Genomic DNA, 14,202 nt, shown 5'->3' on the forward strand with positions numbered 1-14,202 from the left:
TCACTGAGGTAAATAATCAAATTCACTGTTGCAGTCTTCAATTCAAACTTCTGGGTCTGTAAAAGTAGATACTCTAAACCATGACCAATAAAGCAAGTAAAATAGAAAGCCATGACATTTGTGTGCCAAAATGAAAATAGTAATTGGAACCACCACACATCAGCACAAATATTAATTTCCCTTCTCTATTGATATGTACAAAAATATATTTTCCTTTTTACTCATTTAAATTATTTTTCCAGCCTCATTCCCAGCCAAAGTCCTGCCCACTCATCTGGTAGAACTTCATGTTGAAAGGCCTGTAGAACTCACGTAGCCTCTGGACCACCTTCTGGTCGATGTTGGGGTGGGTCCGCCCTTTTGTTTTGCCCAGGCAATGAGGCTTGCTGCTGCCTTCTGCCTTCTTCAGGCATGGGAAGCCCTTGGTCTTGTTGAAGTAGAAGTGTTTGTCTGTGATGATCCGTTTGAGACCCAGGAAGTCCTGGACCCGGCCCAACTCACCAGCAGGGTCACTGATTAGTCTCTCCCCACTGACAAAGAGAATCTGCCCAATTGGGAAATATAGAAGCCAGTTTTCCAGGTGCTTGGCATAGATGCCAATCTGGATGGCGCTCCAGGAGGTGTCAATGAGGCCCGTAGTCCTGTTTTTGAAGGCCAGGCTCTCAAAGGTGGGGATGTCGGGCTTCTTGGAGAGAGTCTGTGTGTAGTCAGAAATGGCTCTAGTAACGGGGTCTCTCACTACCACAATGAGCTTGGTGCCCTTTGACATGGCTGAGATTCGAGCAGGTGCTTCCTTAGTGACGAAGTAGCTGGGAGTTTTCTCCATGGTGATCTGCCCATCAAGTGTCCTTGGCATCAAATCCCTAAAACAAAATAGAAGGGAGAGAAAGTGTGTGATAAAGATTAGCAGATCTGTAACAATATGGTAGTCCGTGCCTAATTTTAGGTGGTTTTCTTAGACTTGCCTAATTTGGTTTACTGTTTTTGTCAGCAGGTACATTTTAAATACAGAAGAGGTGGGACTCATATATAGAATCCCACAAACATGGAAGACTTCAAATTATCTTAGCAGCATTCAAGCCCTTGAGTTTTTGAAATTGCTGTTTGACACCTATGGTATTTAAAGTAAATGGGCAGAGCAATCCTGAGGGGGGGGGTGAAAGCACTCTGGAAGCTGACTAGGCATTATGACGGCTTATCCTGGACTTATATCATCATAATCCCCCCTTAAAATGGTGAAGCTGCCCAGCACCACTCTGCCCAGGTCCTCTGTGGGCACCTGGCCATGGCAGCAAGGTGCAAATGTAACTGTAGTGTAAGTCCCTGCACCAGTGGGTTGGGGGGGGGGTCAGGCCTAGGGTGTATGTGACTTAGTTTGCTCCTTGAGCCATTTCAGTCACAAGAACACCTCCATGAGCAGAACAAATGTATGCCTTGGAAAAGGTGGCATGGGTCATAGGCTCCCATTGTGTGGGAAAAACTGATTCTCCCATCCTGCCGCCTAAGAGGCCTGGTGGAGCACAGGATGCCAACTACCGCGGGGACCAATCCACTTGCACCCCTGTAGCAGTCAAACCCATTCATTATGCCCAATCACCCCCCCCCCCCAGAGACCCTACATAACCTCCAGCCAGGGTGCCCATGACCCCATGACAGGTCCGCCCCATCCTACCCATCCCTCACTGGCAGCAACCCCACAACATCAGCTCTGCTGCTCCATGGCCAAGGCCTGGAGGGCTGTCATGCGGGCAGAAGCTTGCATGGCCCACATCTGCCAAAGTCCAGGGAATCATGCCTGCTGCTGCCATTGAGGGGGTTCCCCAGAGCAGCCCATGTTGGAGTCCCACATGGCCTGCCTGTGGCTGGGCCCCAGGCTTGGAGTACAGAATTGAGCTGGGATGGCTGTGAGCTCATTCCTGCAGCTGCACCACCTCTCAACTCCTTCCCTCACAGGATTGGAACCCAGACATCTCCTGTTGGTGCAACAGCCCTCGCTGCAGCTGGAGGCCCTCTGTGCATATGTCCCTTCTCCCCCTCCACGTAGGTCGCTGTCTGGCTGAAGCATCCGAGAACATGGCCAAGGCACCCCTCGGAATCCCGTCATGACTGCCTTTACAACCCGATGCCAGGAGCGGATCCTCAGGCAGCCCTTGGCTACACCATAGACCCCAGATACATGCATGAGACAAGGCTCTTCTGGTTCCATCCACTGCATAAGCAGCCACAGTCCACATCCCGTGCAAGCTTGCAAGACAGCCATCCCAGTCTTGGCAGCTTAATAAAGTTTGTGCAGAAGAACTCTCTCCATGTCTACTTGATTACTGGGGTATGACAGTAGCTCCCCCACCCCTTATCTCCCCAGTGGGTATCCCTGCAGCACATTCCCAGGGATGGTCCCCGACCCTGGGCTGCCAGGGACGTGGCAACCCCAGGGATCCACCAGGCACCTCTACCCCATAGGGTGGCTCAGCTCCCAAACAGAGACCAGACAAAGGTCCTTAGGAAGCAGATGAGTGACGCCACAGGTACACAGGCGCCGGCAACATGATGGACCTCAGGATTGTGCTGTTACTCTTTGGGGCCTTACTGACTGCCAGTCATAATGATATTTATCCTCATCACAATAGCATACTCTGTCTTTTTTATCATTCCATCAGTTGGCATGTTCATTAGGGTAAATTATTCTTTTCAAACAAGTTCCCTGTCATCTCTTAATTCATTTTCAAAAGCTTAGCTACGCAATAGTAAATGTTCTTGCAGGAGGGTGAGCTTCATCTAGGCACCCCATAGGGTTCCTGGAGATTTTGGATGTGGAACCTCGGGAGGGAGAGATTTGAGGGGTGGAACGACCTCAGGGGGATATAACGCCATGGAGACCAACCTCCAAAACAGCCGTTTTCTCCAGGAAAACTGATCTCTGTCACCTGGAGATCAGTTATAACTCTGGGAGCTCTCCAGCCACTACCTGGAGGCTGGCAACCCTGGAACCCCGAGAGGCAATTTTATTATCCTCATTCCATAGGCATTTTTCTCTTTCCCTCTCTCTTTTACAGCAACTCAGTATCATCAATTCATTTTCATATTTAATAGGTTCAGGAGAGAGAAAAAGTACGTACAATTTCACACTACATGTAATTAACTTATGAAATTCACTATCACAAGATATGGTAATGGACACAGGACACAGGTATATTAGACAATTTAATGGAAGACAGGTCTATTAACAGCTATTGGCTATGATAACTAAAAGAACCCTCCTGGTTCAAATGCATTATAACTCTGAATACACAGGGTGTAGCTATTGCCTTCATGCCCTGTTTGTGACTTCTTGAAGGCTTCTAGCGAACTACGACTATAAAAAGGATGCTGAACTAAATGGACCCTTTGACTGACCCAATAAGGCTCTTCTTATATGTTCTTTAAAGTACTGGGCCAATTTAAATGGTAATAGCTAATGTATCATCTCATAATGAGAAACACCTTGTAATTCTTTTTTTCACACTGCATAGAAATTGCGATAGAATTGAGAGATTACAAGGTCAAACACAGAAAATGATACAAAATGCTATACAGAATCCTAAAGGGGGGGGCAACACATTTCTTTAAGGGTTCAATACAAAGTCTTGCCTCTTAAATATTAAAGGATTATGTGCTTATTATTAATTAACTTTAATTCTTGTGATAAGGGCACGGTCGTAATTGAAAGAATTTTATAAGGCCCAACAACTGCACAGCTTCATCTATGGTTAGCACATAGTAGCCTTTTCCTTTACAACGAATATTGTATACCACACCCATTTGCATCAAGCACAAGACAAAAAGACTATCTTCAGGAAAGAAATTCAAGGGAGTATACATTAAAATAGCATCAGTGAGTTCTTAATGGCCGGACTGGTCAATGAATTCAACAGTTACTGTCGAAAGCTCTACCTATGTCACCATGAAGTTTGAGTTTCTGTCTCCCAAGAAGTTTCAAATGTAAGTTGGATTTTGAAGAAGTTGGCCCTGGACCGGCAAAACATGGTGCTGAGATGATGACCAACACTTAACAGTGAAATCCTAAGAAGAGTTACTCCAGTCAAAGCCCATTGAAGTCAATGGGCTTAGACTGGAGTAACACTGCTTAGGATTTCACTGTTAGATTTGAAATATTATGCTCAGTACCATATTTCAATAAGTATATTGATAAAATTGAGATTTTGGAGGGGGAAGAGAGAGACAGTGAGAGAGAATGAGCAGGCTCATTGGTTTAAAGAATAAGCACATTAAAGAAAATATGAAAGAACTGGTAATTTTTAGACTGGAGAAAAAATATCATGAATTTTAACCCGTTACGTCCTACAAGGAAGTCTGAGAAAAGTTTTAGTCTTGGAAATTTTGTGAAATAGGCTACAACACTGTTTCAAAACTCCAACTCTGGATGATGCTCAACTTAAAATAACCTGGAAAACAGTTTGACCAGAGATAACAGTAGAACAAAAGAAAGAAGTGAACACAGCCTACGAAATATAATGTCTCTATCAAATGACATTCAGCTCATTTTCAAAATGATAATCTGTATGCAGACAAGGGAATCAATTGCCACTGCAGGATCTGTAAAGCACTGATAGAAAGTTTTCATTTTATGCACATTCCATTATAAAAGATGTTTGTGATAATTATTGTAATTAAAAGGCAGGAGACTTATAATCTGTTCTTTGCATATATTAGTATGTCATCAGTGTGGCACCTTCTCTCATTGCTCCTGCTGAGTAGTCTCCACATTTTAAAACCACACATTGTAATTTTTGATTATTCGTACACAGCCCTGCACTTATTTTTTTTCCTTGTGAGATTGATCTGAGCATATCACACAGGCTACGCTACTTTACTTTTTGAACACATGAAAGTATCTAAAAAATATTAGGTGACTCATAACTTTCTAGAACGATCTGGGTCTTGAGATCTTCCATCCATAAAAATGAAGCTGTTCTAGAAATAGTCAGCCAAATCCAATACCTTAACATCCAATAAGGATTTCCCCAGATGATTCACAATATGTCTATGTCTAACCAGAATCATCTATTGAGAGGAACTATTTTAATACCACCCTAGATAAACCACACAAAAAAAGAGGATTTACTGAAAGGACTAAACTTTTAGGTGCCACCTTTGTGGCACAATGTTCTTCTTCAGAACTAAGAGATTAATACAACCTTTTTGCTTGTGTTGGCAGGATGAATCCAGTGACTGCATGTTCTTGGGAGCCATGAAGAATGTCCTGCCACAGTTTTGGAGAGATTAAATAAAGACAAGGGCATCTTTCACGGGCAGGAGCGGCAGCTTGTAGGGTCTTATAGATGGATGGCATCTGGATTTTATTGAGAAGGAGCCACTTGAAAAGACTAGAGCCACAGAAATATTTTGGCAAACACTTTTGTAAATGACTTTTGCCAAAATAAATGGACTGTATTATTTTTAGTGGGCCTTGGGGGCTCTGTTTAATTACTTACTAGAAGAAGATGCTGGTTTTTGAGAGAGAGAGAGAGAGAGAGAGAGAGGACATTTTAGATGTACATACCAAATTCTGAGTCTTCCTTATTCTGCTCTCCACAATTTTAATCTCAGTTTCCCAGTCCTAATACTCATTTAGCTAATCTTATAGCCAATCTGAACTCAAGAGTAAAAGCTGGTGCCTGAACAGAAGAGCTGGGGCAGTGACGATTGCTGCTTGAATAATATGCACTGTATCTTTACAATGTTGAGTTTATAAAGAGCACCACTATCAGTATTTTACAAAAATGCTGCCAGTTCTGAGAATATGCAGGCAATTCAAGAGAAGAGAGCTTTCAGCAGCCTGATCACTTGAGCCACAGCATAATCTAATCTACTTTCTCTTCTCTAACTGGTTTGCTGACCTACATACGACATTTCTTTCATTAAGAGTTCTACAGATCTGGCTCCAAAACTTCAAACATGCTCATTAAGTTTTGGATGTCGCATGGGAGGAAACTGCTGTCTCTTTGTGAGAACCGCTAAAACTTTCCAAGTCTTTCATTGCAATCAGCTTTGCATGTTACAAGGAAGAGGCAATACAAGATGTGTGAGTGACTTGCATGCTATCTTGCTATCATTTTCCTGCCTGATGAAGAGTTCTGGAGAGCTCAAAAGCTTTCACACTTGTGTTGTTTCAGTTGGTCTTAATAAAAGGTATCGCCTGGCTTCTAATTTTGGAATTTCTTAGGGACCAATGCAGCTACCAACATTGTTTTCTCTCTATACTTATACACCTCTTGGCAAGGGGGAATGTATACATCTCTATGGAACTATGCATGTGCTTCTCATATGGTCACATGGGGCCAATGAGCATGCATAGCCCTTGGACCCCAATGGGGCAGATGGAAGTCTATTCTATTCTTGATATTTTTCTGCAACACTAGGACACCTCTACATTTGGTGGGCACCTTCTCACATCTTGTACTCCCTAACCCTGAGGTTCTTTGCTAATAAAGGGAATGATCATTTTATGGAATGGTCTATCTGAAAATATCAGGAGAGCTCCCACTCTCTTGGCTTTTCATAAACTATACAAAACTGAGGGCTTTTATACTCAGGTAACAGGACTGTTCAATAAGAAATGACTCCGAGAAATCCTTTGGTAAAATGACAGGAACCGTAAACTATACTACTGGGTACTCTCTGTTCATATAGATATGTTCCTACACTTAAATATGCCATGTTTAATTACTTATGCTTTGTTTCAGCAAATTCAAATTTATGTTTTTCTTCAAATTTCTGCAACATGTACCCTTTTGTATTGATCACTGAATGTCCCAGCTGTGGATTGTATTGACTTGCACTGTGTAATCCACTTCAAGGCTCAGTGAGAAAGGCAGACTACCAACCAACCAACCAACCAACCAGCCAACCAACCAACCAACAGGGGTCATTTTGTAGAAAAAGAGCTGGAGGGACTCATTAGCATAATTCATTAGCATACGCACACCCCCTGACATCACCTATCCTGGCTGTTTTGGACCCAATCCTGGCCATTCAGGGCCGAAATTGGGCCCAAAATGGCAAAAGGGGGCTGAAAATGGTCGAAAGGGGGGCCAAAATGGTCAGGATCAGGACACTGCTAAACAGGAGAGTCAGAGGCCCAATCCAGGACAAAACAGGAGCAAAATAGCCGAGAGTCTCTTTGGGGAACTGCCGGAACTAAGGTTCCGGTGTGTTCCCCCTTGAAATGAGCCCTGCAAACAAACAAACAAACAATGGTATAATGAATTCCAAAACATCTTTGTATGTTTGTGGCACTCATTCTGCTTGGTTCTATAGATATTATGACTTTCCAATATTGTCTGCAGCATTAATTTGCTTCAGTAGGTATAATGTATCCCTTCTGATGCTGCCCGTTGGCTAGCTAATAAGCTTTAGTACTTTTGCATCAGATGCACTGTGTATTTTTTAGAATCCCTTATTACTGATCTATCTAATCAAATTCTACTCACCGGCATGCAGCCAGGTACTGTGTAGCAGAAGTATTCACCAGGATTAACACTAGGTGAAAAAGATAATTGTCCACATAGGAAATCCCTTGGAATGAGACTCTTTTACGATAATAAAAATAATTCTGGTCTTCCAATGATTTTTAACAATTGCTGGCAGGGTTTTTTTTCTGGGAAAAGAGGTGGCAGAACTCTCAAGAGGGAAATGAGGAAGAAACACACGGGTTTCTTTGAAATAATATTATTTTCAAGCACTATTGCTGAGTATTTTCAAGAGGTGCCGGAACTCCGTTCCCCCGCGTTCCCCCTGAAAAAAAGCCCTGATTGCTGGTATTATTTTCCTCATTTTCAACTATAATCCCACCCCCATGTCAATTCAGACCAAAACATATTGTAATTGTTTTTTAGAAAAAAAAATATTTTTTAAAATATATTATTTAGAAAAAATATTAGCCTGTATCTAGCAAGAGTATATCCAAGATGTGTGTAAGCAAAATAAAGGAACTCCTAGTTTGAACAGAAGGGTTGTTGTCAGTCTCTTGGAGGAGGAATTGGACTCTGAGGGTTTCTGTTCCTTGTGGCCAATTCCCTTCTCTTTTAAACTGCCAGGAGATGCTCACATGTGGAGACTCGCTCTTGCTTTCTCTCCCTCCCTCCATCAATGCTGGCACCCAACAGGATGCCTGTGTGTGGCATACCCACTTTACTAACATAAAGGGTGACATAGATGGCAGTTTTCCTTGGCCATGAAACAATCTTTCCACTAGGGTGGGATGGGGAGAAAAATGACCACTGTAGACATTGCTTCACACTGTGTGATAGTTTCTAACACAACCTCCTTCATTTGCCTCCAACATTCTCTTTCTCCCCCTTACTATGGTGTATTTTTAAATGTGCTATTGTGCTTTGAATTATATAGGCTTGATGAGCCAACAGAGAAGAAAAAGCAGCAACAGGCAAGCTTGTAAGAAGCACAGATACAATTTCCATGCAGATACCCTGGGGTGCAATGAACAAAGAGTGGAATATTACAAAATAAGGGGTTTTGTGGCAGAGCCCTCAATTGGAGCCCTCATACACGGATACAATCTTCGGCTTTCTTACCATTGACATGACCATGGCCCCCAAAAGGTCCAAGGGCCAATAAGTATCTACTACAGAAAGAATGGGAAGAAAGCCAAAGCCAAAACTCTAGGGAAAAAATATTTCTATTAAAAAAATAAAAGCTTGATGGAAATGCCTCATCATATTGAGTGACTTAAATACAGAGCTCCCTATACAAGCTTCCAAGTCCCAGAGGCTGGGAAGTCTTATCTCAGAAATAAAACATGGTCCATATGTAAAATACTGTCTCCATTCAGAAAGTCATTTCTACAGTCTTTTTGACTAAGGGAGGTGATGTGTATGGATGGACCTTCGGCTGACAGTCAGCCCCAAAGGCACTGGGGCATCAGAAGGAGCTTCACAATGAAAGACAAATATTCAACTAAGGAATTGTTTCATTTCTGAGAGTTTAAGGGAAATAATTCCCTTAATTGCAATCATGATGTGGGTATTATTTTGGGGACAGAGTCTACAGTGGCTCATAAACTTCCACGGAAAACAGGGCAGCTCTCCTGTTTCCTGCAATCCTTCTCTGGGGAAAGGGGGTGATTGTTTCTGCAGCTTAGTTTGTGATGTTAATTGTTTCAACTTAACTGGAGAGTGCCTGGAGCCTCGTTTGACCTAACAAGTCTTACCATTACTTGATTCCAGTGTTTCTAGTTTAGACAACTCTGAAAATATTTTTGGCAAATTTGTGAGATTGGATAATTGCGTTACTACGATCCCTGTCACATCCCATGCTCAGGGTTGGCTTAGCTTTCTCACCAAGCCATTTCCACAATGCAAATACCTCTCTAACTGAAACCACGTAGGTTCCCATATGTCTAAAAGTTAATTTTTTAAAAAAAAACTGGAAGATTTGACCATGGATCTCACTACATGTCAGAGTCACGGCTTGCACTGCACTTGTGAAAAAAGTCGGCCTTTTTTGTTCCACTGTCTGCACTCTTGGCTTGGGAAATGCACAACTGAAATGGCCCATCTCAAGAATACATCTCTAGAGGGTGAGATGAGGCCATCTGATGATTTGATCAGATGCTGTTTCTCAGGAGATGCTTTGCTGTTTGGATGGCAGTACGGTTAAAAATGAAAGCTGCTTGTTAATGCAGAGTTATCAGGCTTTTGCATATGTGGGCAGAAGGAGATAAAACAAAACACCTTCCCACAGGCACTGTGAGTCAACAACATACAAAGCTTTGAAAGGAAAGGGGGAAAAGAGGAGAAAGAAGAAGGAAATTCTGATGAAAGCATTAAACCACTGTGGGATCATGGCATTCTGACACCCTTTGCTGTTACTTCACAGCAGTTGCTGCCGCCAGCACTTGTTCACTTGGTGTTTTATTTACATTTCAAACGTTACACAAAGCAGTCAAGATGGTATTGGTCTAGTTGGATGAATGAAGGAACAGTTTTTCAATTGCTAGATAGGCAGCAGTGGACAGCAGAAGGCCCCAAACTCCCCACAGTATGCTAGAACATTTATTCACATTCCTCCATTTCAATCCCATCCTTTATACGTGTCCATAAATGGTAGGGGATGGCACTGCAGCCACCTTGCGCAATACAGCCAGTCACTCCATTGCATTCACCTTTGGAAGCTGTAATGCTAGCCCAGCATGGCTAGACTTTGGGTAGTCCCAGTGTCAGGGCTTGCCGCCGCTGCCGCTGGGCGTGGCATTGGGCGGTCTACTCCTGACGTCATAGGGGGGCCAGGGATGCTGCAGGACCCTGCTCTGTGAAAGGAGGGGCGGTATACCTCACCCAGACTCCCTCTCAGTCCACTCGCTGGCCTGCTCAACCTGGCCTGCTTGCCCCCTGTGTCCTTCTTCATCCCCTCCTTCCAGAACTCTCCTCCAAACCTCCACTCTTGCATTGCACCGCTCTCGCTCCACATTATCACTCCTTACTCACATCCACCACCACAGGGCTCTTCCCAGCCAGCTTTTATAGGGCTTCCTTCTACTGCCCCACCCCTCTTCCAGCCCAGTCTTGGGCTGCACCAAGCAGTTGCAGCTGGGGTAGCTGATCTGGCCCCACTGACCAGCACCAGCTGTGCCTCGTTCCCTGGCTGCCCAGCCTCCCTGCCTTGGCTGATTGCTGAAGGCCTGTCCAGCTGCAGTCCCCTGGCTAGCAGCTCGGCCTCCCTGGCTGAGCTGATGGCTGAAGGTGGGTCCAGCTGCAGCTCCTTGGCTGGTTGCCCAGGGCTTCCTGCAGAGTGCCTCCAATAGCCCCACCTGGAGTGGCTTGGCTTTTGGCAACTCCTGGGCCAGGCTACTATTTTCTAGCTGGGGCGTGGCTTTGGGCTGTTGGGGCTGCTGCTGCTTCTCCTCCTTAGGTAAGGTCTTTGGGTGGGTGACTGCTGGGCCCCCAATCCCTCTGCCCTTGCCCCCTTCTGCCTTGCTTAGTCCCCTTTCCTTCCCCAGGGGAGTGGGACTCGCTGGCTTCTCTCTGTCTCCCCCTGACTCCTGAGGCCCTGGGCCTTTGCCTCTTGCCCCTGGCGCCGGCAGGTTCTGGCTCCATTTGCCTGTGGGAGGGGATGACCTGCTGTCCCCAGGCTGCCCCCTCTGCTTGCCAGTCAGACCGGTTGACCTGCTGCCTGCTGGCTGACCGGTTGACCTGCTGGCTGCTGGCTGCCCCCTCTGTTTGCCCGTCAGCCCGGTTGACCTGCTGTTCCCTCTTGTCAAGTCTGGGGGCTGGGGCTCAGACCCCGGACACACCTCCCCGCTTGGCTTTGAGTTGTGGGGGTCCAGTTCAGCCTCGAACATGCGGGACATGAAGTCCGCGTCCACATGCCGCGCCCCCTGGCGGTATTTGACGGTGAATTGGAAGGGTAGGAGGGAGAGGTACCACCGCAGCACCCTGGGGTTGTGCGCCTTCATGCGATGAAGCCACTGCAGGGGTGCATGGTCTGTCAGCAGTACAAAGGGGTTGTTGGCCAGGTAGTACTGCAGGGCCCCAACCGCCCACTTGACCGCTAGGGCCTCCCGCTCCACCGTGGCGTAGCGCTTCTCGGCGGGCTGGAGCTTCCGGCTTAGGAATAGAATTGGGACATCCACGCCATCCCGCTCCTGGGTCAGCACGGCCCCGAGGCCGGTGTCCGAGGCGTCCGTGGCCAGTGTGAAGGGCCGGTCAAAGTCTGGGTTCCATAGGGCAGTGGCATTGGAGAGGGCTGACCGCAGGTCCTTAAAAGCTGCCTCTAGTTCTGGGGTCCACCGGACTTGGTTGGGCAGCCCCTTCCTCAAGCTGTCTGTCAGGGGCGCCGCTCGGGAGGCAAAGTGGGGGATGAACCGCCCGTAATACCCCAGCAGTCCTAGGAATCGCCGAACCTGCTTCTTGGTCTTGGGCTGTGGGGCGTCGGCTATTGAGGCCACCTTGTCCGGTGGTGGCCTGACTCGTCCTCCCCCGACCACAAAGCCCAGGTATTGGAGTTCCCGGAACCCCAGGTGGCTTTTCTTTGGGTTGGCCCGCAGTCCGGCCTGTTGAAGGGCTCTCAAGACTGACTCCAGGTGCTGGAGATGGGTGGGCCAGTCCGGGCTAAAGACAATGATGTCGTCAATGTAGGCCATAGCGTATGCCCGGCACTTGCCCAGCACCTGGTCCACTAGTCGCTGGAACGTGGCTGCTGCACCATGGAGCCCGAAAGGCATTTTCTTAAATTGAAAAAGACCTTGGGGAGTGGCGAAGGCTGTTTTCTCCCGATCTTCAGGTCGCACGGGCACCTGCCAGTACCCCTTGGTTAAATCGAGAGCTGACAGGTAGCGAGCGGACCCCAGGTGATCCACCAGCACATCTGCTCGGGGCATGGGATAGGCGTCGAACTTGGCCACCTTATTCAGCTCTCGGTAATCGACGCAGAAGCGGGTGGTCCCGTCCGGCTTGGGCACCAAGACTATTGGACTCCTCCAGGCACTCTGTGAGGGCTCAATCACCCCCAGCTGGAGCATCTCGTCCGTCTCCTTTTCCACCGCCTCCCACCGCTTTCTAGGGATGGGTCGCCACGTAGCCCGAGCCGCCTGCCCTGGCTCGGTTGGGATGGCATGCTGTATCAGGCTGGTGCTACCTGGTCTGCGGGAGAAGACGCCTGGTACCCGGGCCCATAGAGCCTGTAGCTGGGCCCGCTGAGTTGGGTCGAGCTGGGGGTCCACCTTGGGCTCCTCGAATTCTGGGCCTTCTGTGGTCCACGGCAGCTCACTGGACGGGAGTTCCAGGGGGTCCTCCGCCAGCTGGCACTCCTCGCTGTCCCGCTCGTACCACCTCTTCAGCAGGTTCACGTGGAGCGTCTTCCTCTGGCGTCGACGAGGCCCACACTGGACCTCATAGGTGGTAGGTCCTAGTACCTTTGTCACCACATAGGGGCCTCGCCAGGGGTCCCCCTCCTCCCTGGGAAAAACTGTGCGGTGGACGAGGACCTTCTCCCCCAGCTGGAAGGTTCTCTGTCGCGTACCCCGGTCGTACGTGGCCTTCTGGTGTGTCTGGGCGTGGGCCAGCCGTCGGCCTGCTTCTGCTTGGAACTGCTGCACCCGCTCGCGGAGTTGGCTCACGTACTCCTGGACTGGGGGGGCTGGGGGGCTGGCTTGGGGGCCCCATTGCTCCACCAGGCGGGAGAGCATTCCTCGTGGCTTTCGCCCATACAGCAGTTCAAATGGGCTAAAGCCAGTGGAGGCCTGGGGGGTCTCTCGGAGGGCAAACATCAGGGGGTCGATATACAGGTCCCACTGGTGAGGTTTGTCATGCGTCATCTTTTTCAGGGCCTCCTTAACAGTCTGATTCAGGCGCTCTGCCAATCCATCTGTTTGGGGGTGGTAGGCAGAGGTGAACACCTGCCGGATCCCCAAGTTCTGACAGAGCTGACGCATGGCCTTTGCTCGGAAGGGCCCTCCCCGGTCTGTCAAGATTTCGCTGGGCAGCCCCACCATTGCGAACAGCTTGGACAACGCCCGGACCACCCCCGGGGTCTGCATAGTTTTCAAAGGAATGACCTCCGGGAAACGTGTGGCGTAGTCCACGATCACCAGGGCAAAACGGTAGCCTCGGGGTGTGCGTGGCAGTGGGCCGATAAAGTCCATCGCTATCCGCTGGAAGGGCACCCCCATCACTGGCAGCGGGGAAAGAGGGGCCTTTGGCGGGCGTCTCGCTGCCACCCTCTGGCAGGTGGGGCATGAGCGGCAGTATGCCTTCACGTCCGCATTCACCGAGGGCCAGAAGAAACGCTCGAGGATCTTCCTCAGGGTCTTGTGGTGCCCCAGGTGCCCGGCCCAAGCGTGCTCATGGGCGGTGCGGAGGACCTCCGGCCGATAGCCTGCTGGCACAAGTAGTTGGCGGACCTCTCCCTGGCCATTCGGGGCACGAGCTATGCGAACCCAAACCCCTCCTTGCTTCTCAATGCGAGGGAGCCGTTGGGACCTCCGTTCATCCCGCACCTGCTCCTCCTCACGAGCGGCTGTCTCTCGCAAGCGCTGCAAGGACTCATCTGCCCCTTGGGCATCACAGAATGGGCGATCTGCTGGGGGTCCAGCTGGGTCTTCAGTCCGTGGTTCTGCCCCTGGTCTGGTGGAGGGACCCTCTCCCGGGTCGTCGGCCTCCTCCACTTGCAGAGTGGTGGCAACTTGTG

The 14,202-nt window shown here is 48.2% G+C and overlaps 1 protein-coding gene across 1 annotated transcript in view; it reads right to left on the reverse strand.

Moving 5' to 3' along the window:
- Window positions 1-244: 244 nt before the first annotated feature.
- The window catches only part of LOC129328621 (heparan sulfate glucosamine 3-O-sulfotransferase 3A1-like), a 91,875-nt gene continuing 77,917 nt past the window's right edge, over window positions 245-14,202 (reverse strand). Inside the window, exon 2 of the mRNA XM_054977804.1 lies at window positions 245-863. Coding sequence (XP_054833779.1) covers window positions 245-863 — 619 coding nt within the window. The remainder of the gene's footprint in view (window positions 864-14,202) is intronic.

The sequence above is a fragment of the Eublepharis macularius genome, chromosome 4, assembly GCF_028583425.1.
Source record: "Eublepharis macularius isolate TG4126 chromosome 4, MPM_Emac_v1.0, whole genome shotgun sequence".
Lineage (NCBI taxonomy): Eukaryota > Metazoa > Chordata > Lepidosauria > Squamata > Eublepharidae > Eublepharis > Eublepharis macularius.